Source organism: Lissotriton helveticus, chromosome 7 (assembly GCF_964261635.1).
Source record: "Lissotriton helveticus chromosome 7, aLisHel1.1, whole genome shotgun sequence".
Taxonomy (NCBI): domain Eukaryota; kingdom Metazoa; phylum Chordata; class Amphibia; order Caudata; family Salamandridae; genus Lissotriton; species Lissotriton helveticus.
The window spans coordinates 1,524,940,510-1,524,966,147 of record NC_136068.1 but is presented as its reverse complement, the minus strand read 5'-3'; the positions used below and the strand labels follow the sequence as shown (position 1 = coordinate 1,524,966,147).

Below are 25,638 nucleotides of genomic sequence, written 5' to 3'. Positions count from 1 at the left end.
GTAGGGGGGAGGATTGTGATGATTTTATTAATCAAGCAATAAACATTCAACTTGAAACTTGAATATATATAGAATATATATATATATATATATATATATATATATATATATATATATATATATGTATGTATATGTATATGTATGTATGTATATACATCTATAGATTCCTTACCTTTAGAATTACCCCCAGGCGTCATTCTGGATCTGGAGTATTTTTCTTCAGCAATACCCCTGCGCGTCTGTAGGTGGTGTCGATCGACTCCGCGCCCGTCATCGTGGTCGCCAGGATGACGTCACGGTGCCTAGTTAGACGCCACCCCTGTGCACTGACGTCAGTTCTGACACGACTTCCCACACCAGAAGCGCAAAGCCATGAAAGACACTGACCACTGGTGCACATACCTAGGGCCCTAGAAGAGAGTCCCTATCCCTAGAAGTCAGTTTGCAAGACAGGGAAGATGGGTGGGTCGGGAAGGAATCTATAACTATATATGTATCTTACAGGTACATCGTTACAGAATTTAAGCAAGTTGTAGTGATACATTTCTTTACTTTAGAATAGACGCCCCAGCAATACCAACCCCGGAGTTGTGTCTGCAAACTAAGTTCACACCAGAAAGTCCTGGATGACTTAACCGGCAAAGTAGCCATCCCTTCGGACTTAACTAACCAGACCGTAATGTCTGGTAAAGGTGTGCATAGGAGCCCACGTGGCCGCATGACAGATATCGAGCATTGGAACGCCACGGGACAAAGCAGTGGTTGCCGCTGTAGCTCTAGTGGAATGAGCTCGCAGTCCCACTGGATGTTCTTTTTTAGCCAAAGCATGACAAATCTTGCTACAAAGGACTACCCATCGAGAAATGGTAGGCTTTTGCACAGACCAACCTTTTTTGACACCCACAAAGCCAACAAAGAGTTGATTGTCCACCCCGAAATCCTTTGTGCGGTCAAGGTAGAAAGACAGCATACGTTTAGGGTGCAGATGTTGGAGTCTCTCCTCTTCCTTGAAAGGGTGCAGAGGCGGTAAAAAGGTGGGCAAAGTAATAGTCTATCCGATGTGAAAGGAAGTGACAACTTTAGGCAGGAATGAAGGGTTCTTTCGAAGCACCACTTTGTCCGGATGGACCGAGAAGAAAGGGGGCTTAGAAGAAAGAGCCTGAAGCTCACTCACCCTGCGAGTAGAGGTGATAGCAACAAGAAAAGCAGTTTTAAGAGTGAGAATCCTTAGAGGATAATTGTGAAGAGGCTCGAAGGGAGCGCACATAAGGTAAATCAAAACAAGGCTCAAGTCCCACTGAGGCATTATGAAAAGAGATGGAGGAAAGATATGATTAATGCCTTTAAAAAATCTACTTACAATAGGGGACTTGAACAACGAGGGCTGATCTGGTAGCCAAAGAAAAGCAGAAATGGCTGCCAGGTAGCCTGTAAGAGAGCCCAGAACATAGCCCTGCAGGGCCAAAGAAAGAAGGAACAAAAGAACCTCAGAAAGAGGGATAGAGTGGGGATCCACAGCCTTTACTGTGCACCACGCCACAAACTTGTTCCATCGACAGGCATATACTGTCTTAGTGGAGGGACAACTTGGCTGCCAAGATGACATTACAGACTTCAAGAGAAAGGTAAAAAGCTGTCAACTGTTGCCGCTCAATTTCTAGGACCCCACCCAGCCTTGCTCGTTGCAGTACCACATGGCGGTGGTGTTTGTGAACAGCTGCACTGCCTTCCCCTCGAGGGAGAGAAGGAATGCCTTCAGTGCCAAGCGAATTGCCCAGAGCTCCAACAGGTTGATATGGGGACTGGACTCTGCCAGAGACCAGACATCTCAGCCTCTCCCAGGTGGCCGCCTCATCCCAGAAGTGATGCATTGGTCTCCACTGTGAGGTCCGGTTGGGGAAGGGAGAGGGATCAGCCTCTGACCTAATCCTGGTTCGTCAACCACCACTGCAGTTGTCGCGCAGTTCCCTCCGAGATCTGGACGTAGTCGGAAAGATTCCCCTGATGCTGTGCTCACTGGAACTTCAGGTCCCACTCCAGAGCCCGCATACGCCACCTGGCATGATCCACCAGCAGGATGCGGGAGGCCATGAAGCCCAGCAGCCTCAAGGTCATTCTCACCGAAATCTGGGCTAGAGGCTAAAACATCGGTAACAGAGCCCGAATATCCCATACTCTCTGCTCGGGAGGATAGGCCCAAAACTGCACTGTGTCCAGAACAGCTCCGATGAAAGGGAGCGTCTGAGAAATTGTCAGGTGTGACACATTGATAGTGAACCGCAGCGAAAGCAGGAGGTCCGCCATAGTCTGGAGTTGGGAGATGACAGCAAAAGAGCTATGACCACCGCCATCACTTTTGTGAACAGCCGAGGGGCACTGGTAAGGCTGATGGGGAGCACGGTGAACTGAAAATGCTCGTGGCCTACCGTGAACCGTAAGTAACACCTGTGGGCTGGTAGGATGGGGATGTGAAAATAGGCTTCCTGCAAGTCTCCTGGATCGAGGACAGACAGGACCTGAGCCAAGGTTAACATTTTGAACTTCGCCTTCCAGAAGAAGCGGTTTAGGGCCCTGAGAACTTAGATAGGACGCAGACCTTTGTCCTTCTTTGGCAGCAGAAAGTAGCAGGAATAGCAACAACAACCTACTTCTGGCGCAGGGACCCTCTTGATAGCTCCCTTGGCCAAGAGAGCGGAGATTCCCTGGCGGAGAAGCACCAAATGATCCTCCGACATGCGATCGAAAGACGGTGGCATGGAGGGAGAGGTAGTTTCAAAGGGAAGGGAGTAGCTCCTTTGGACTATCTGCAAAACCCACCTGTCTGGCGTGATGGATTGCTAGTGGGGGAGGGGATGGCGAATCCTTCCACCCACTGGCCGCTGATGGCCCTGAAAGGTCAAACTAGGAGGGCTCAGGAGGCTGCTGCAGGGGGGAAAGTGGATTGGCCTGCCAGCTGGATCCCAGACCCACGTCTCTGGGTCTCACGTCCGCCGCCACGCATAGGCTCGGCAGCTTGCGTGGGCCGTGACTGGACTGGATCAGACGTGGTGGGGTGCCCCTTCCGTAGCCACGAAAGGAACGAAACGCTGACTGTGGGGGACAGGAGGCCGCAGTGAGTCCTAAGGATCTGGCTGTAGCCTGAGAATCCTTAAAACGCTCGAGCGCCAAGTCCGCCTTGTCACTAAAGAGGCGACAGCCATCGTAGGGCATTTCCAGCAAGGTTGCTTGAACATCCCCGAAAAACCAAATATCCTCAACTAGGCGTAGTGCCAAAGGGCTACAGACGTGGCAATTGTCGGAGGTATACAGTCTACAGCGGATTGTGAATTTAGCTGCATCTCTCCCAACCGCCACAGCTTGGGAGAGAATGGCCCGGGCCTCTTTCGGGCACTGAGGCAGTACCTGCGCAACTGTAACCCAAAATGTATGAGTATAACGGCCCAAGAGGCATGCAGTATTCACGGAAAACAGCGCCAAGCTGGAGGAAGAGAACACACGCTTCCCAAGATAATACAACTTCTTGGATTTCCTATCCGGGGGTGCAGAAGGGAATGTGCCCTTGGAAGAAGAGATTTGGACCACTAAGCTCTCAGGGGAAGGGTGTTGGGAGAGGAAAATGGGATCGCTCGGAGCTGGGCGGTGGCAGCGGGGGGCAATCGTCCGTTCCACAGAAGCCACTGTGCTGGGCTTGGACCAGGTACCCAGAAGGACGTCCGTGAGGGCTTCATGTAAGGGCAAGAGGGGTTCAGAGGAATATGCCACCGGTTAAAGTACCTTTGTCAGGAGGTTAGTCCTAACTGCCACTGTAGGGAGCTCCAGGCCCAAAGCCACGGCCGCCCTACGCACCACCACTGCATAGGACGCTCCCTCCTACGTAGGCACGGTAGGGGGTGAAAGCATGCCCAGGTCTGTGGAGGTATCCAGACCACTAGCGTCACCCAATTCCTCTCGCCAGTCGGACTCTTCCAGCTGGTCTGCTAAAGTGTCCAGCGACCCCTCCTAGTCCTCATCACCACCTTTAGGGTGATAGGGAACACCTGGGATGACCAAGGGAACAAAACTACCCTCCGGCGTCGTACTCGAGATCAGGCGATGTCAGTCTAGCTCCAGGTCCATCTCAGGGATGAGGATGGGGACAGCATCAGCTGTGGGCACGGCCGACACCGAAGACGTCGTCTCTGGGGAAGGTCAACCGATGTCGATCCAAATCCAGGTCTGGATACCTGGGGACCCTGTGGCGCCTGTGCCAAAGCTACCAGCAACGAAGGCCCAGGGTCCCTAACCGGCTACGCAGGGCAGAAGGCGCACCAGCAAAGTCGGGCTGCCCAAAGATATGGGAATGTACGAAGCTGGGGACGCTCCGGCTCCTGGAAATGGGGGAGGCACGGAGTCGTCCCTCAACTCCAAGATGATGGAGTAATATGGCTGCTTCCGTATGCTCCTGTCGCTAAAATATAAGGGAGAAATCATTTTTTCCAATCTTTCCACAGAACTGCTGGATCAGTAGGAAGAAAACTTGGAGGAGCAGACATCGATTGATCACCCATATTGATAAAAAATATAATTACAATGAAAATACAGATCCAATACAACGTAGCTAGAAGGAAATGTCAGTTAATAAAATAACAAGTCAAAACAATAAGTTAATATAAAAAGATAAAATAATAGTTTAAAATAACAAACCAGAAAGTTGATGGACTTTTTTCTTCTGAAATCACTGGTCCACTTATACTGCTTTTCAATTCCAAATGTTCCCAATTTGAAGAAGATAGCACTTTTTCCAGGACTACAGGTTTCCCAAAACTGTAGAAAATTAATGTTGTAGAAAACTGTCTTTTTCTCTCCTTATTTCTGTTGCTTTCAAAATCGCGATCGTTTTTCAATAACAATCTTGTGAACAAGTCTTTTCAATGAAGCATTTCCCAATCTCTTAAAATGGCAGCCAACATTCAGGGTGTTTTCGGGAGGAATTAGAGCATGTTTTAAAAAACATCGAGCATGTCCGTCATCAAAAACAATTGGACAACTCTCTCCTGGAAATAGAGCTTGTTTTCCAAAATGGTCACCAATAAAAACATTCAGGCTGATTTCGGCAGGAATTAGCATGTTTTCCAACAAGGCCGCCAACAAAAACATTAGAGCATAGAGTAAGTAAACGTTTGTTACAGTGTTTACCTTCAAATAATCTTCAACATTTCACTGTGGAAAATTTGTGTAAAGCGAAAAATGAAGTTTCAATCAGATGATTTTCAGACTTTCAGCTCTTAAAAATACAATCAAAAATTATGCTCAGTTTGCTTAGTTAGATCAAGCTCAATTTCAGTTCAGCTACAGCTTAATATATGCAGTCCTGAAATGATGATAACACAGGTAAAATTTGTCTAAGCCCCTGTATTAAAACATTGAGGCTTAGATTTAAACAATCTTCAGAAGAATATTAAAGGAATTTAATCTTCCTTTCTTTAGTAGAGAGTCAAAATCACACAATTTAGAGTTAAATCTTGTCAAGTGTATGTTTCCATCCAATAGAAGTTTACTATCCAGGGGGTGGAGGTATCAAAGTATCAATGTCTCTGTCCCCTGCACAGAGAAGACCACCTCGTCGCCAATGAAAAGATCCAATTTCCAGTCAATTTGATGACAGATAAATTGCTTTATTGGAGAGTAAATCTAGATACCTCCACCACAGCTTCACAGCTCACAGACTAACTCCTATAATTAAAAGGTAACATTTCAACCTAGCAACATGACCAACATTCTAATGATGACATGCAGAAGTATCAACTCTACAATGTGGGGGCGCTAGGTGGCGCTAGACCTGCATGGCCGCCATTGCGTAGAGCTCTCGCCAGGCCGGGAGTTTAAATCAACATAACCCCCATCCTGCCTTCAAAACTTGGATCATAACCCGCACCGATACTTGACTGAAGACTCCTTGCTGCCGTGGGGCGAATATCGCCCCGGAAGCTGCAACGGCCATCAAGGAATCGGCCTGTGAATCCTCCGCGGCCGACCGAGAGGGACGTGCTGGAACTCGGTGACGGACCGGGAACGCACGCAAGACCGGGGCCGACTGTGTGCAGCGCATCACGCACGGCGGAGCATTTGGAATCCGAGCGGGCTGACCCCGTACCCAGCGGGTGCTGCAGGAATTCTGGTGGAGTTGCGGAGTGCGCCGCGGACTGGCGAGCGAGGTGAGGAGGGGGCAGCACAAGAGAGGAGCTGCACGATACTTGGAAGGGGAGCGGTGTGGCCGCCATTTTGCGGTGTCGGGCCGTGAGAGCTTGGCGATTGGCCGCACGCTGCCTGACTGGTCCTGGGGGAGGCCTCTACACACACGCAGCGAGATCGGCCCAAACAACCAGGAGAGGATTGGGCTGGAGCAGTGTGGCCTGGCTCTGCCTGCGCATTTGAGAGGCAGCGCGATCGGCGCACCTGGGGACCGCGTGTTATAGTCCCTAACAACGGCAAACTTGGAACTGCATCCACCCCCCCCCCCCCCGAATCAAAGCATAAGGCACATTGAACAGCTTGCGGGGAGAGACGTTTCCGGAGTCGTCCAGCGGGAAGAGAGAGTACCCTTTGGGCTGGGCGCGCGGCAGAGCTGTGGGTGTGCTGTGGTCGGCTCCCGCACGTGGCTGGATAGATAACCCCCTGGGCCTACCGCTACTAGAATAACGACTGCTGAAGGGCCAGCGCGACACTAATACCTGTGGCCTCCTCATCACCACGCCTAGAGACAAGCCAGAATGGGCAAGGCAGAGCCGAAACAATCTAAACTGCCCTTTGATACACGCAGAACACCGGGCGCAACCTCCAATAGCCAGGGCACTGTTGACTCTCCTGAACCACGAGACGAAAGCTGGAAGGCCCTCCTGGTCAGTATGCAGCAAAGCCTCACGTCCATAGACTCGAAAATAGACTCCATGACTCTTCGTTTGGACAACGTAATTGCGAAACTGGATGGGCACGACGAGTGTCTTAAGGATGTGGAGCAGAGGGTGTCCGATTTGGAGGACGGGGCAACGACCAGCAGACAACACATGGCGCAAATGGACAAACTCCTGAAAGTCATCGCTGACCGGAACGAGGAGTTGGAATCCCGTTCCCGACGGAATAATGTCCGCATGCTAGGCCTGGCCGAAACTACCAACACAGGGCGCCTAGAAGACTACATGGAACGCTTGTTGATTGAACTCTTTGGGCGCGACGCTTTTTCAGTGCACCTTGTTATCAAACGTGCGCATCACTCCCTGGCGCCAAAGCCCCCTCCGGGTGCAGCGCGGCGCCCGATTATTATGAAATTTCTTAATTACAGAGACAGGGACACACTTCTGCGCCTGGCAAGAGAGAAGGGGGATGTGAGACATGAAAATACCACCCTGTCATTCTACCCTGACTTCACCCAAATGGTACAGGACGCTCGACGAAAGTTCCTAGCGGTGAAAAAACAGCTTCAGTCCCGCAGTATCCAGTACGCGATGCTATACCCGGCGCGCCTACGGATCCATCATAGAGGCCGACAACACATCTTTCTGACGCCCCAGCAAGCTGAAGAATACCTAAAGCACGTTAGGCGATCAACCTCCAGAGAGGCAGCTGCGAGACGAAGATCACGCTCTAACTCGCCATTGTCGGAGCCCGCTTGAGACTTGGCACCAAAGTTGCAGAGACCTCGGGCCGGAGTGCCCTATGGCGACACCAAGTTGCACATCGGGAGGGTAATGTATGACACTCTTTTTGACTTGAAGGCATGACATGACTCTTGGCCGTCCACCCCCGTCCCGTTGTATCGACCCCTGAGCCCCAGGGGGATGTTGATGGGTGAAATAGGGAGGTGCGACGGTACTGGCGGGAGCTCCTAGTGGCCCCCCACTGAGGGCATTACCCTTTGCTTGGTTAACGCTAACTTGTTTTTTTTTTTCAAGTTTACTGGGTCCTTTAGAGTGTATGTTGACACCTGGGTTATTTACAACAAGGGGTGGTGATGGACAGAGTCTCTGAATTAAGCAGAGTACTCTCACCCAGTCAAGAGATCAGGGCTGGATCCAACACCGTTTTTTAGCTCATTGCACCATCCCAGTTTCAGAACCTGGCTGTATGCAAATTAGTCTGTCCCTGGCCCAGTGCATCATGGGAACAGGGCAGAACAGACTACAAAAGCCAATTCTTACACTGGGACGGAAACAAGCTTCCGGGGACACCTGGGAGCATGTTTTTTGCTAGGGTGGGGACGGATGTTAGGCAGGTTGGGGCAGCCGGTGTGGGAGGCAGTGGGAGGGTGGGAAAACGGGGAAGGGGTTTTACGCAGGATGTTGAGTCTTTGGAGGGGAGTGGTTGGGACGGGCTTCAATGGGGCGTTTGGTACGGACTGTTGAGTCGCAGAAGAAGGATACGAAACTTCAGCAGGAGTTCAAATGTTGTATTCTTAAATGCAGGATAAACAGGTAGACACTGCTCTAGGCGTTAACGTTATGTCATGGAATGTGCGAGGGCTTAACGATCACCGGAAACGGAGGCAAGTACTAAGTTATTTAGACAGACACCAGGTTAACATTGCTTTCCTACAGGAAACGCACTTGGTAAAGGGGTCCACCCCTAAATTTGCATCCAGGTGGGCTTCGCATGGCTGTTATGCCTCTTTTTCCTCGTACACCAGAGGAGTGGCTATTTTGATCAAACGCGGGGTACACTTTGTGGAGAGGGGAAGAGAAGAAGATCCGGATGGAAGGTACTGTTTGTTGTGGGGAACCCTGCAGACACATGATATTGCGTTTGTGAACTATTATGGGCCTAATGTGGATGATCCTCACTACCTGCAACTGATACATGGCAAGGTGAGAACGCTGGGTTGCAGATACCTCATTTGGGGTGGGGACTTCAATAATGTGGTTGATCCGGCATGGGACAGAGCACACGCCGCACCGGCACATTATACCACCTCTCAGCGTGCCCTGCAGGAAATAGTGGAAGAAGGGGGATTAATAGACGCATGGCGTTTTTTACACCAGACACATCGGGAAGGCACACATCACTCTTCTGTCCATAACACCTGGGCTAGGTTGGATTATGTGTTCGTGGCAAAGGGAATGACAAACTGGGTCCAAAGGGCAGCACACATAGCTAGGACATTTTCGGACCATTCCCCTGTGAAAATCTCCCAACACATACCTGTAGACACCGCTCCTTACCTTGGCTGGAGGTTGAACCCCTCACACTTGCAAGATGCGGCTTTCAGATCTGAATTGGAGCATGAGATATCTGACTTTTTCCCTAGAAACACTGGCTCAGTTGCGAGTCTCACGACTGTCTGGGAGGCCTTCAAAGTGACTGTCAGAGGGTGGTGCATTGCTAAGGGAGGTGGCATATTGAGAGCCTTGCGCGGAACCCTGCATACTCTAGAGTCTGAATTGAGGGCGCTGGAATGAGAAGCTAAGAGCGCTGTAGATCCAACCCCCATACAAGCGCGTATACGGGAGAAATTGTCGGAGTACACTGAAGAGGATGGACCGTGAATGTAAGTTTCGGGGGAAACAGGGAGACGCAAGAAGATATGGGGAAGGCGATAGACCGGGACGTTCACTAACTGGGGCAGTACGGCCTCCTCGCTTTCAAAACTTTGTCACAGAACTGCAGGACAGCCAGGGAGGGACGGGTAGGTCACTACCGGAACAAATGGATATCCTGACTGACTATTATAAAACACTTTACACCTCACAGAGACAAACTACAATACAGTTGGAGGACTACTTCGAAGATGTAGCCTTCGCGTGGCTGGGCCTAGGGCAGCAAAAATTCTTAGCGTGCGACCTTGAAGTGGATGAAATTAAGGAGGCAATAATGGGCATGGCCTCCGGAAAATGCCCGGGATCAGTTGGGATTACCATTGATTTTTACAAAACCTACGTACACATCCTGGCCCCTATCCTTAAGGCAGTATATTATGAAGCGCTGGAAGAGGGCGTACTCCCAGACACTATGCGAGAAGCGCACATACTTTCCTTACTTAAGCCTGGAAAAGCCCCCGATCAATGCGACTCTTATCGTCCCTTGTCTCTGCTAAACAGTGATACAAAAATATTGGCCAAAGTCCTAGCCACTAGACTGAACCTCCTCATGAAAAGATAGAAAGAAAAGATAGTCCTACCGGACCAGACGGGCTTTGTACCCAATCGGGCCACCTCGCACAATTTGCGCACACTGCTTGCGATCCTCCAGGACATAAACCCCAAAGGTGCAGCGGTGGCAGTCTCTCGACGCCACCAAAGCGTTTGACTCACTGGAATGGGATTATATCTTTGGGACCCTGGCCTACATGGGGATGCCGGAGCTGTTTCTCAGGTGGATTAGACTCCTGTATGAAGTGCCATTGGCCAGAGTACTGCTTAATGGGGCGCGCTCAGACCCCTTTCGGATTAATAGGGGGACAAGACAAGGGTGCCCCCTGTCGCCTGTTTTATTTGCTATTGCCATTGAACCCCTTGCAGCTAAGCTGCGCCATCATCATAATCACAGAGGTCTCAACTACCCGTCCCGCCATGTGCTCGTCTCCCTCTATGCAGACGATATTACTCTTTATATTTGCAATCCAGGGGAAAACCTTAACCCTGTTTTGAGGGAAATTACTAAATTTGGAGCTTTTGCAGGAGTGCAAATGAATTGGGGTAAATCTGCTGTGTTCCCGTTGACTGATCGCACCGTCCCTCAACCCCTTGATTACCCACTACAGTGGGAAGAATCTGACTTTCGCTATCTGGGGATCTATATTTCCAGAGACAAAGACACACTAATGAGGACAAACTACGGTAGGGTCATGTCCAAAGTGACGGACAACATCACTTCCTGGCTTAAGCTCCCATTATCTATGGCAGGACGCATATCACTCATCAAGATGGTAATAGTGCCTAAATTCCTATACCTGTTTGTGAATACCCCTTATCACCCCAGGGCGCATTTCTTCGCCACTCTGAGGACACAGCTCATAAGGCTGATTTGGGGAGGGAAGCAGGCACGCCTGAAGCTGGACTCTCTGGCATTGCCATATAGATTTGGAGGGTTTGACATTCCGGATTTCGAGCAGTACTATCACAGTGCTCAGGCACATTTCGCAGCGTACTGGTTTCACCCCCCCCGCCCCCTTACATGCCCCATCTGGCGGTTGAGGACGGTCACATGACGCCTGTCCCCCCGGCGGGATATGTATTTGTCCCATATAAAGCGGGTAACCGAGACCCTACTACGTGGACTGCACTGTGAAAGCAATGCACTGGTTGGCGAAAGTTGAGGGCATAACACAACTCTACTCCCCTAAAATGTCGTTGCATGCGTGCCCGTTGTTAAAGGTTACCACCGAGAAAATATGTCAAAATATGCTTGTCCGACTTGGGTACTTCACATGTGGTGACCTTTTCCTAGACGGAAAGTTCCGGACACGGGAACAATTTTTTGGAGAAGACCCCCCCCGCGTTTATGGACCTCTTCCTTTATACAAGAATAAGACAATGTATGAAGGACATATGCCCTGACTTCCCAACGGAACCGGAAGTATTCCAATCTCTGCATATGATGTTACAGGGAGAGACACTGAAACATGCCACGTCTGTCTTATACGCTAGAAGCAGATCGGTTCCCCCCCGGGAGCCGGCTAGGGCTACAGCGGCCTGGGACAAAGACCTGCCCACCCCACTCACGGATGAGCAGTGGGAAGCGGCATGCATACAGACGGAACGCCTTTCCGGTGGTAGCAGACTTCGGATACTCCACTTTAGATTTTTGCATAGAATATATCATACACCGGCACGTTTGCATAGGCTGGGGTTACGGCAGGATGATCGTTGGCATCGTTATAATAATAATAATAAAGAGCTTATAGAGCGCACAGTAACGCCATCACGGCGTGTCCCCGCGCTAAGCTACCAGAGAGCCTGCCTAGAAGACCCAACACCTATGCAGTATATAGGTGGGTTTTGAGCAGAGCCCTAAAATGTAGTTCATTGTCCTCCAGTCGCAGCACAAGAGGTAGTTTATTCCAATTTTGCGCTGCTAGTAGCGCGAAGGAACGACCACCTATTCTCGCCTTCCTAATCCTGGGGACTGTCAGCAGACCGGTACCCTCTGAACGGAGGGTCCTGGTAGGCTCATATCGGCTGACTAGCTCCTTCAGATAAATTGGAGACTTGTCCCAGACAATACGGTGGCAAAACAGGAGGCACTTAAATAGCACACGCTTCTTCACCGGCAGCCAGTGAAGCGCATCCAGCGCCAATTTCGAGCTAGCTCTCCTGGGTCTTCTTAGCACCAGTCTGGCGGAGGAATTCTGGATGACTTGTAGGCGACCTATGCTGCCCTCGGTTGCCCCCAAGAACAGAATGTTACCATAATCTAACCGCGAGGTCACCAGCGCCTGCGTTAGAGTTCTTCTGGCTGATAACGGCAGGAGGTCTAAGGTTTTGTTTAGGGTCTTTAGGACTCCAAAACATTTGCCCACAAGACGCCTTATGTGGCCTTCATATGAGAGCGAAGGATTCATCCAGATTCCCAGATTCTTAGCCTCCTGACATGGTATGGGGGTAGGGCCCAAGCAAGACGGCCACCACTCATCAGACCATTTCTCGCTTTTTCCCCCTACCACCAACACCTCTGTCTTGGAGCCATTAAGTTTTAAACACTGGGCATCCATCCACTCTGCTAGTGCCTGCATGCAGGATTTAAAATTTTTAGGGGTGTTGGAAGTACTCTGCGATAGGGAGATTAACAGCTGAGTATCGTCAGCGTACGACACTATTTCCACCCCGAAGGAGTGTACAACTTTCGCCAGGGAGGCCATGTATAAATTAAAAAGAGTGGGGCTCAAGGCAGAGCCCTGAGGCACTCCCTGGTCTAGTGACATCTCCCCTGAGCGGCATGTCCCCTGCTGAACCTGGAAACATCTGTCTGTAAGGAAGGATTGTAACCAGCCCAGCGCAGGACCGGCAACCCCAGCTTCATTCAGACACCGTAGCAAGATGGAATGCGCTACGGTGTCAAAAGCCGCGCTCAGGTCAAGCATGATCAGGGCCATTGTATGACCAGCATCTGCCCCTGCTCTTAGAGTCTCAGTGGCTCTTAGGAGGGCCGTCTCCGTAGAGTAGCCTGCCCTAAATCCCGATTGCGAGGGGTGGAGTAGGCTACATTTTTCCAAATGCTCCGTGAGCTGAGCATTGACCACCTTCTCGGCGACCTTCGCCACATACGGCAACAAGGAAATCGGTCTGAGGTTTTCTAGTACCTCCATGCTGACTTCATGCTGACATGTTGCCTTCAGGGTCCGGCGGACTTCTTACACTTAGCCTGGAGCTGCCCTAGAGTGGCGGAGTATTGGGAGGTAGTACTAGCAGGGCTGGCTGACATGTTGGGGACCACCATTGAGCCACTCCCAACGATGACTCTACTAGGCCTAACCACACACATTAACACCCCACACAGGAAATTACTTTCGCTGGGTATGCTACTGGCGAAGCGGCAAGTGGCATGTCGCTGGGGGAGGGGCAGGGCGCCCAAGTTCAAGGGGTGGATACGAGATATGGTAATGTGACAGGAGAACCTGCATGCGTATGCGGAACAGATGCCCTTAAAATCTAGACCTAAAGACATTTGGGGCCCGTTTTTAGCTTATCTCAGAACGCACCAAGGGGAGGGAGATGAAGCGGACGATGAGAGGGGTGCAGAAGTGTAGGCTCACATGTATCACCTGTGTGTTGACGCCTGGATGACCTGCATGCTACTTAGTCTTAATTTATTATGCCTACCATGACTCACCTGTATTGTATGAAATGTTTATGCTCCTCTGCTGGAAATGGACACTGATTGCCTTAATCCTTTTTTCTTCGTCGCATTATGCTTGACTCATATAACCAATGTACCTAGAAATTTGAACTGGAAGGCAAAGACATGGGGGGGGTAGGGGGAGTTGATAAAGAGTATTCCTGGTTACTTTTTCTACTAAGGGGGGAGGGATTGGGGGAAGTTAACCGTCCTATGAATGTCTCAAGATGCCAGCTGACTGCTATATGTTATATGTGTATCTTGTACTATTGGAATATGCTATAAATAAAGTTTTTAAAAAAAACTCTACAAAGTACATTTGGAAAAACACCCGACATAGCAGTGCTGCATTTTATCTTTAAAAATCCCACATTCCCACCTTGATAACGTACTGTTTGATTGGTTCTTATATGGCCAATCAAAGTGTGGCTGTCAAGTCAAAATGTGGAATGGGTGAAAATGGTGATGCAAATAACAGTTGAAAGATTTAAGATGTAAAACAGTAAGCATTTAATTGTTCTAATAAATGGTATGACCAATGTAGATATTGGCGAAATGTATTCAGAATGTTGTGGCAACATCTGAAAACCCAACATTTCGTCAGTTTAAACATTTTAAATGTTTTGAATGCAACATATTTAATATCTGTATGGTTGTTGGAATACAACCTCTCAAATGATGATCCTTACTGATTTGTATGTTCTGGAGCCCATTCATAAACTTCATTTTGTAATATGTGAAGTAGTTCTACCTTGTACTGCAAAATTCTATTCACAACCCTACGAGCAGAGTCCTCTGCTTCTTCTATCTCTTCTGGGTGTACATTTCTGCCACGGTGGTGGTGATCTCTACACACCCAGGTATACAAATTAGTAATGAATGTGGAAGAGACATGAGACAGGTGCCGGAAAATGTGGAATTTTTACTCTTAAACGTGGTGGGTTTATGGAAATTTTAGAAGGGATTTAGGAAAGTACATTCTTATACGAACACACTCCCAAAATACCATTGCTATTCACAAGCTATACTTCTAAAGTTACTACAGCTGTAAAGGGGTTAAAACAGGTTTAAATGTACTATAGCCCAGTCTTGAAGTCTGTTAAGCACCACACATGGCCATTCACAGGGACTGCAACAAACAACCACCGAAAACAATGGAGGCAGGAAAACAGAATATTGTCCCATAGGAACCAAGGCAAAATATTTAAATAATTTGGACATTTGATATATATTTATTATATTTGGTTTGAGGAAGGCGCTTTTGCACCAAAGCGTGTCACCAATAGAAAAGTTACATATTTTGAAACTACCTTGTAATGTGGGCATGGTTCCTTGAACAAGGATTGCCATATATCTTTTAATCTATACTACTATAATAAAGAAAGAACTTTGAAGCTTAGAGGCGGGTAAACTCGGGAACCACAGCGCCAATCCACACACCCGATACATCGTTGGAATTGTCAGGGTGTGCAGAGGGACATAGGCTATATAAAGTAAAAATTAAACGTTATTTAAAAAATTTAACATAAAAAAATAGTCCCCTGGAAGTAGCGCCGGCCGCGACGTAGCGCTGGCCGCGACGTGCGTGTGTGCTGACGAGGAGGAGCGGCGGACATGAGTGCGGGGTGGGCGGGGAGGAGAGGAGGACAGGTGGGGAGAAGCGGTGATGAGCGAGAGGAGGACTGGCGGGGAGAAGGGTGACGAGCGGCGAGGAGCGGCGATGAAGTCAGGAGCACGGGGAGGAGCGGCGGCTCAGGTAAGGTTCCGGGACACGGACAATGTCGGGGCGGGAGGGGGCCGGGGCGGGCAGTTGGCCCTGAAGAACGGCGGCTGAGGTAAGGCTCCGGCTCCGGGACACGGACAATGTCGGGGTGGGCAGGGGCCGGGCGGGCGGTTGGCCCTAAAGCCTCATTGCCCCGGACAACGTCGGGGCAGGCTGCTAGTATATATATATCCATACTAATATAATAAAGAGAGAGCCCAAACCTTTGAGGCGGGTAATTTCTGGAACCACAGCAACAATCACAACACCCAATACAGCGTTGGAAAAGGCAGTTTCAGCAGAAGGACATAGGCTATGCAGACGCCCACCATATACAGTTAAAAGGTAAAAGTACCATGTCAGCAAAGTAGTCCCTTGTGGGCGTGTCTGTGTTGTGCTGTGGGCGTGTGCTGGGGGCGTGACCAACGCTGGGGGCGTGTGGTACGTTCCGCCCTTCATGCCATGTTTCATATCGTGTGCTAATCCCACCCGGCTCCCTTTAAATACCCCTGCACCCCATAATCATAACCCACCCTTACTCCTTAAAATACCCCAACACCCTTAAACACTAACCCATCTTAACCCTATAAATATACCCTGTACCCCAAAACCCAAACCTATCCCTAAACCCTAAAAATACCCCTGTACCACAAAACCCAAACCTAGCCCTGAACCCTATAAATACCCCTGTACCTCAAAACCCAAACCTACCCCTGAACCCTAAAAATACCCCTGTACCCCAAAACCCAAACCTAGCCCTGAACCCTAAACATATCACTGTACACCAAAACCCAAACCTACCCCTGAACCCTAAAATACCCCTGTACCCCAAAACCCAAACCTAGCCATGAACCCTTATAATATCCCTGTACCCCAAAACCCAAACCTACCCCTGAACCCTAAAAATACCCCTGTACCCCAAAACCCAAACCTAGCCCTGAACCCTAAAAATAACCCTGTACCCCAAAACCCAAACCTAGCCCTGAACCCTAAAAATACCCCTGTACCCCAAAACCCAAACCTAGCCCTGAACCCTTAAAATACCCCTGTACCCCAAAACCCAAACCTACCCCTAAACCCTAAAAATACCCCTAACCCCCAAAACCCAAACCTAGCCCTGAACCCTAAAAATACCCCTGTACCCCAAAACCCATACCTATCCCTAAACCCTAAAACTACCCCTGTATCCCATAACCCAAAACTATATCTTAACCCTTAAAATACCCAAACACCCCGAAACATATACCTCAGTATGCCAAAACATTTTCGAATTTCGTTGTAAATGTATGCGTGGTAAAAGCATATAAAATGTAATGCCATGCGTTATAATGGCATTGCGAAGTCATGGTACTTTGGTAATGAAAGTATGCGGAGTGATGGTATGCGGAAAGAAAGTTGCGGAATAATGGGTGTTTACCCTCCCCCGGTAAGTATATTGGTGGCACGGGGGACCACATCTCCAGCAACATACTCATATTTTTTCACCACCCATTTGAAAAATGCACAGGTCTCTCTCATTGATGGCCAGCACCGACATACACTTTTAGACACACCTCCTGCCACAAGTTCTAGAATTGAGAACTTTAGAGTTGGGGAGCTACGTTCGAATCTTGGCATCAGCTCAACATCCTGTGATTCCAGGCGAATCGCTTTGTCTCCCCGTGCCTACCACAAATGAATGTGTTCTTCTGTAATGTAAATTGTGCTCATGCCATGTTGTCGAGTTCGCGCTACATAATATTGCAAGGAAAAATAAAGAAGGGAAACTCGAGTTCACACACTACTGAACGCGCACTCTTAAGTGCATTAGCAGTGCACTGTGTATCGGAGCGTTTCACAGGCCTGTCACAGATAAGAAATGCTATCTAAACGAAATCCTACAAAACAATATACTACTGGCCGGCAGCAATTCATACCCGGACAAAGTCGGGACGGGCTGCTAGTTATATATATTTATTCAATAACCTTTTAAGTATTTTAAAAGTTAGTAATAAACCTAATTTAAAACATAAATTACAATCTTATTCTTCTATGAAAAATAATTAAAATGATATAAACACAATTTTCAACATTAAAAAAAAAAAACGCTAGTGAGGGTGGAATTTTTATTGATTACTATTTAAAAATAGGTATTCATAAATGAAATTAATATATGTAAATTAATTATTTTATACCTAGTTAATTTGATGAGTTAATGTGCTGTAATATTTTCTTTCCTTAGTTCTAAGATAAAAATACATATTTAAAATAATTTACATTTCATGTTATAAATTTCAATTTATGAATTTATGTTAATATTTTTTTTTACAGATTAGTAAACTTCAATAATTGTTCTTATACTTTCTCCCAAGGAGATCAACACCAATGTGTAAAAAGTTAGTAGAAGAATATTTCACTTTTAAATTCTGTTGCAGGTGACATATGGGTGTAAATCTACAGTTCGATATGGAATGGAAAAAAATTGTAGGGTTACACCTAGGTCTAGTAGTAAATACACACTAGGGATTTTCAGAGCTTGTCTAAATTTCATGAGAGCCGTGTTTATGCAATGCAGACACATTAACACAAAGATATGCCAAAATCTGCTTCTCTGATACTCAAACGTGAATCCTTGTTAATGAAAGGGTGCAAGTCAAACCAAGTCACTTACTACATATGATTAGATCCGTAAGCATGATGCACTTCTGAATTCTGGGCTGAATAATGTAACCCTCAGAGGCGTCCAGTGCCAAGAAGAGACAGCACCACATGAATCCCAGGATACCCATTGCAATCCCAAAGGTGCATGCTCTAAAGTTGTCATTCAAGATGCAGTGCAATTTTGAAGTATTTGGCATATTTTGGTACCCATTATTCACCAGGGAGCCAGCCACAATCAAAGACATAATCTGTGAACGAGAAAAACGAAAGGGAATTCATTCGGTTATAAAACACAGGTATTCTCATTCCCATTGAATGTCGTTTTTAACAATATTTATCATCAGTTTATGAATGTTAATCTTCTCGCACTCTACTTAGGCCTGATATTACGGTATATCACTTCACCAGAAATAGACTTGCTGCTACTTATATTTGCAACTGGAAATCCAATATGAACCAGAAAAAAAGAGTACATATGTTTGCCTTTATTCAGTGCATTGTAGATAACACAAACTACATTTAAACATTTTTGTTCCCATAACAGATCTAATAAAGGTGTTCACCAGACTTAGCCACTAAAAGAATTTACCATGCAATCCTGCGTTCCAAAGTCAAACAAATTCAATATTGGAAATATATAAGGAATATCAACGTACATCATCGGTGTAATTACCCATGTTTTCATACATTAGAGAGGATCTCATTTGCATCTCCTAAATCCCACTGCTATGTTCTACATTACATTTATAAAGGGCACAAAATGAACATGCATCCCATAACAGTGGTTGGAAACGCTGTTCAAGTACCAAAAACATAACCTAAGCTAACCTCAAATAGAATAAACATTAGGTACATCTTGCAAATCAGATAGTGGGGATAAATAAACATGTTTGGGGTGTATATTAGCACCCCTGTAGACATACTCCAGAATGTTACGCCACTAACCTACTTTTCATATAAGAGGTACACTTTACTCCTTCATCTTGTACAAAACACTGATAAGCTCTCGCATTCCCCTTCAATACAGCAAGTAGACTTGACAATCTATGGACCCCTATATTGTCGCTTGCAAGCAACATCACTGATCTAGACACTTTGGCTTGGAGTGGGGATTCCACTAGTAAACATAGTAACACATCTCCTAACGGGAACAACCAAAATAATTTAAGCTCATTGCAATCTCCCCGCTTTTAAAAATGTGTCATGAATGAATGAATATTGGACTTGTAAAGCGTGAAACTTAGCCCAAGGGCGTCAAGGCGCTATAAGTGGAGCATAAAGGTGCAGACAAGGAAACATGCTCATACCGAAAACTGTGAAAAAAGCCAGGTCTTTAAGGCTTTACGGAAGAGAGAATGAGACGCCTGACTCGAAAGTTTTTTCAGGAGGCAGTTCTACAGTTTAGAAGCAGCAGAGGAAAAAGCTCTTCCTCCCCATTTAACCTTCTTAGATCTCGGTACTAGAAGCAGGTTTTTATCTGCGGACCGAAGCGGCCTGCTAGTAACATAGCGGTGTACCTTTATCGCCTCAGGACCTGAACTGTGGTAGGCATCGTGAGTCAAGCACAAAGTCTTAAATGCGATCCTACAGTCCATGGGCAGCCAGTGCAAAAACCTAATGGTGGCTGAGACTGAATGACATTTTGGTAAATTTATCACCAGTCTGGCTGCAGCATTCTGCACCATCTGCAGACGTCGCACTAGGCCCTTGTTAATACCCAAATATAGAGCATTACAATAGTCCAATCTGGACGTTACCAGGGCAATGACGGCCTGCTTACCTGCCTCAAGAGAGAGAAAATGGGAGATTTTTCTTAGGATCCTAATGATCCCGAAACAGGTAGAGACTGTCCTAACAACCTGCAAGCTTGGGGACAGTGAATTGTCCACAATGACCCTGAGGTTTTTCTTATGGGAAATCGGGCAAGGACAGACCCCAAGCGCGTCCGGCCACCAGTCACTGGACCAAATCTCCTGTTTACTCCCAAAGATCAGGACCTCCGTCTTTTCTCCGTTTAATTTCAGAAAATGTTTCACCATCCAGGAGGAGACTGCCTGCATACAGTTCCTAAAGTTAAGGGCCGTATCCTTCACATTATGCGAAATAGACACCATTATTTGGGTGTCGTCCGCATAGGACAGCACCTCTAGCCCATAAGATCTCATAACCTTAGCAAGTGGAGATACATAGATATTAAAAAGGGTTGGGCTCAGGGAGGAGCCCTGAGGAACACCGCAGCGCAAAGATTTGGGGGCTGAATAGAATTGACCAAGCTTCACCATCTGAGCCCGCTCACTAAGAAAGGAAACCAGAAGCCCCAAGGCCGAGACCCCGATACCTATCTCTCAGAGTATCAAAGGCTGCGTTGAGGTCAAGTAGACCAAGCAGGGTAGTGTGCCCTAAGTCCACTTGAGTCCGGATGTTGTCGAAAACAGCCGTCAATGCGGTTTCCGTACTTAGGTGGCTTCTGAACCCATGTTAAGAGCCATCGAGTAGGTGGGGATCTTTTAGACAGGTGCTAAGATGAAAGTTTAGATAGAATTCCAGACTCTTAGCTGGAACCAGAAGTAAGGAGATCGTCCGGTAGTTCTTCAGTTCTCTCGGATACAGAGAGGGCTTCTTCAAAAGCGGCTTCACTACGGCCGCTTTCCACAGGGTAGGATGTAAATGTAAATGTGTAGTATTTATATAGCGCACTTCTACCCGGAGGCCTCGTAGCGCTGTATTCATACCGCTGTGGAACCCATCCTGGCTTTCCTGTGAAATGACCACTCCTGGGCACCCCCAAGGTGAATCCAGGCATCCAAGCGCTGCTGGGGCCGTTGTGGAGATTAAGCAAGCTATTGCCCAGAGTCACAGAGTGGGACCCATGATTAGACTAGGCACTGAGGCGAGAATTAACAGGTCCGGGGAATTGAGTCCAAGAGCCGCCAAGGTGGGAATTGAACCCTGGTCCAGGGCCAGAGCTCTGCATCAGGGTCTGCCGCTCTAAACATTGAGCCACGCTTCTGTGGATATCACCCCTCTGAGATACCGAGATTAAGAACATCAGTCAGATGGGGAATGATGATGTCACAGCCAGTTTTTAACACTTTGAGAGGACATGGATCCAGAGGGGAACCCGATTTCACCCGTTCTAACAACCGGTCAGTCACCTCAGCGGACAAAAGGGGAAAAGTGAGAAGACTGGGAGATCCCTCTGCGAGTGAGGCCTCGTTGGGGAGGAGAGTGTGTTGATCAGGCAACCCCACAATGGCATTGGAGGCTACTAGCGAGGAGTAGATGTCTGAGATCTTTGTAAGGAAAAAGTCAGATATTTTACCACACCGCTTACAGGAAAATTCTGAGGGGTCAATGACCTGGGGAGAGGTAAGAGAGTTTATTACCTTAAAGAGATCCCTAAAGGATTTCATAGATTCAGTCGTCTTAGAAAAGTATAGTTCTTTTCCTTCATAATGGCTGATTTGTATTCCTTTAGACCCTGTTTATGCAATTCCCTACTCAGCAGATCAAGATCAACATGCCAGAGCCTCTCCTGTTTGCGACAACTCCGTCTCAACTTTCTAAGTCTATCCGTAAACCAGGGAGTATAGGGTTTTTTCCTTGCTGAGTAGTGCTTACTAAAGGGAGCAAGTGTGTCCATTGCAGCTGACAGTTGTTGTGATAGCTCCGCTGCTGCCAAATTAGCATCATGAAGCTTAGTAAGCTCTAAATTATTAAGAAGAGTGGAAAGCGACTCCTTACTTATGATGCTGAAATTCCTCCTTTCTTCCGACGGCCTATTGTCTGAGAGAGCCGTCACTGATGCCATAAAGTGTAGATCAAAAGGAATGGGAAAGTGGTCAGACCAAACTAGGAGGATGGGTTACCCCACCCTTAAACTAGGGTCATTAGAGAAGGCACTGTCAAGTAAGTGTCCCGCTATATGGGTGGGTTTTCTGACCAGCTGTGAAAAGCCACAGCAGCCCAGGGTTTCTAAAAGGCTTTGGGTATCCTTACAGTAAATATTCTCTAAGTGGAAATTAAAATCCCCCAAAAGGGTAAAATTGCATCTTTCACTGTAAGGTTCTAAAAGTCTACTAAAATCCTGCCCAAAGGAAGCCCTAGAGCCCGGTTGCCTATAACATAAGATGCCAGAGAAGCTTTCCGTAGGGTGTAGATTGATAGAAAAGTAAAAGGCCTGGTAGAGATCAGGAGGAGCGGACAAAGCCTGAGTGCGACAGATCAAAGTTTCTCTATAAAGAATGCCCACACCCCCTCCCCGCCGACCTGCCCTGTCCATTCTAGCAAGGGTGTACCCAGTGGGGATAGCATCTACTAGGTCAGGGCCAGAGGTGTCTGTGGCCCAAGTTTCGTTTATAAAAACCCAGATTGGCTTCCTTGCTAAAGTCTTCCGGGTTGCAAATGACAACGTATTCCCCAATACCTGGGTGACCTCTATCATAGTGCCAATTTTTTAAAAGGGACAACGTGAGGATCCAGGGTGCTACAGACCCATTTCAATCCTTGACTCTGCCATTAAAATCTTAGGTAGAGTCTTACTGTCCAAACTGAGGGTAAATCTGGAGATCTGTGGGGGGCTCTCGAATATACAATACGGATTCAGAGTGAAACGAGGTACCCTAGACCAATGTTCCAACTTGCACCTGCTAATTTCCAAATATACGGTGGCCGGGGAGGGGTCTCTTTATTTGGCTTTCATGGACCTCTCCTCGGCTTTCGATTTGGTAAATAGGTCCAAACTGTGGTCCACCCTCCTAGAGATGGGGATGGACGCCTCCCTGGTAACATTTATGGCTTCCTTGCACCAGGAGTTATTCGCTAAAGTACGGGTCACAAAGGAAGGGAGGTGTACGGACAGATTTAGATCAGAGAAAGGGGTGCACCAAGGGTGCATCCTGGCCCCCCTCCTTTTCACCATCTATATAAACGGGTTGAGAAAACATCTAGAGGAGGGGGTGGCAGATGTTCCGCGTGTAGGAGGAGCCCAGATCCCGGCCCTCCTATACGCTGACGATGCTGTCCTGATTGCGCGCACCGGTAATGGCCTACAGGCCTTATTGGACCGTTTTGGCTCCTTCATGGAGAACCTTGACTTAAAAGTCAACGCTAAAAAATCACACTCTATGATAGTAGGGCAACAGAGAAATAAGTTTAGATCTAAAATCTTTACCTGTAAGGGCGAGGTGGTATCAAGGGTCCCAGTCTTTCCTTATCTGGGGGTCCTTTTTGACGAGAGGGGGTCTTGGGTCCCCCAGATAAAGGCAAAGAGTCTATCTTTGGCCCGTTCGACATTTGCCCTGTTGGGTTTCTCAAAAAGGTTGGGGGCCAGGCCGATGGAAGCTCTTTTAAAGGTATACAACAGCAAGTGTATTCCCATCGCAACTTATGGGGCTGCCTTGTGGGGCTATGTCACTCATGAGAAAATACAAAGGATAGAAAATGGGCTTATTAGACAACTTTTATCAGTCCCTAAATCCACTCCCACCTTTTCTATCCACGAGGAAGTGGGTTTGCCTTACATTACAGACAAGCTGAAACTGCCACCCCTTTTGTTTTGGGCAAAGACATGGCTCAACTTAGAACTAACTCTGAACCATGCTATTCTGGCGGATGTTATTTTCTTGGATCACGCTATGAAAATACCTTGGCTGAATTACCTAAAAGATAGCTTTACATCCCTAGGTAGACCGGAACTTTTTTCATCCCCATCTAACATCAGGAGAGAAGATGTAAAATGGATTAAGCATCATTTCTTAGAGAGAGTACGATTAAACAGAGAGGAGAAGGAAATAATGAAACCATCAGTAAGAGCATATTCAATGCTAATTACTACCCCCTCCCTGGAACCGTACCTAAAACTCGTCACGACACATCTCCATAGATTTTTATTAATAAAATTCAGGCTTGATTTGATCCATTATTCTTTAGGGTGCTACCAATCGTGGGCCAAACCAGAAGACGCCCCCCCTGTGAGTGCGATAAATTTTCTAACCAAGATTCCATGCATTTTATGATGTTCTGCGGGTTCTATACTGCCGCGAGGGAAAAATATTTTATACCTGTATTGAGGGAGGCCGGCTTTATTCAAGTCAGACCTGCATTAATTTACCTCCAGATGCTGGGCAATACTTACGTTACCTTTAGCGTTGCCAGTTTCCTAGCAGAAGCATTTAGAATCAGGAACAAACGAGTACCACTGAACATCCTACCCTAAACATGGCATTGTTTTAATTGATCCTTAATTCTGTATTTTTATATATGATGCATAACAGCCTAATCAAGACTTAGCACTGATTTTGTACATAAATGAATTGCTGATTTTAATTCTGTATGTATTGTTATGTGCCTTTTATGATTTTTTTTAAATCGAATAAAGTGTACTTTGACTGACTGACTGACTGACTGACAACAACTCCTCCACCCTGATCGACAACCTGGCCAACCTCAGACTGAAACAGCTCGTCACAACGCCGAACCACATCGCTGGCCACACGCTAGATGCCATCTTCTCCTCAAGCCCTCACGTCACCTTCAGCCACGCCTCCGAACTCACCTGGACAGACCACCACTGCATCCACTTCTCCTTCCGAAAACCCCTCACACACCACCGCACACTACAGACCCCCGCCACTGCTGGGACAAAGTCAACCAAGAACAACTACAGACAAGCCTCGCACTCAACCCTCCGACTAACCCCACCAACCCCGATGAGGGTGCACTCACCCTCGAACGCTGGATGAACGACTGCGCCAACACCGTAGCCCCGCTGAAAAAAACAACCAGCAGAGACACCAGCAAAAGAGTCAGCTGGTTCACCCCGGAACTCCTCGACTCAAAACGTACCTGCCGGAAACTGGAGAACATATGGCTCAACGACAAGACGCCAGACAGCCGCGCTGCCCACAAAGACGTTATCCGCAACCACCACCACCTCATCAGGACCGCCAAAAGTACCTACTTCACAGACCGCCTCGACAACAACGCACACAGCAGCAAGGAGCTCTTCACCATCGTGAAGGAACTCTCCAACCGCAGCTCCAGTGCCAACGACATCCCACCATCGCAAGCCCTGTGCGACTCCCTCGCCACCTTCTTTCACCGGAAAATCACCGACATCCATGACAGCTTCAAACCCCGGACAACCCCTGCAGACCTCGCCGCACTGGACCCACCGCACCCCACGACACCCTGACAACCTGGGCCAACGTGAACATCGAGGACACAATCAAGACCATGGGAACAATCCACTCCGGATCTCCGTCCGACCTTCTCCCGCACCACATCTTCAACAAAGCCAGCAACTCCATCGCACCCCACCTGCACAAAATCATCAACCTCTCCTTCGAGACCGCCACCTTCCCTGCGAACTGGAAGCACGCAGAGATCAACACCCTACTCAAGAAACCCAAGGCGGATCCGAGCGACCTCAA

General features: G+C 47.7%; 1 protein-coding gene across 2 annotated transcripts in view; it reads right to left on the bottom strand.

Annotated features, from left to right (window-relative positions):
• The window catches only part of SYNGR4 (synaptogyrin 4), a 462,192-nt gene that overhangs the window by 249,054 nt on the left and 187,500 nt on the right, over nucleotides 1-25,638 (bottom strand). For both annotated transcript variants that reach the window (XM_078650944.1, XM_078650945.1), the window contains one exon: nucleotides 18,216-18,453. In XM_078650944.1, the coding sequence (XP_078507070.1) occupies nucleotides 18,216-18,453 (238 nt within the window). The remainder of the gene's footprint in view (nucleotides 1-18,215; nucleotides 18,454-25,638) is intronic.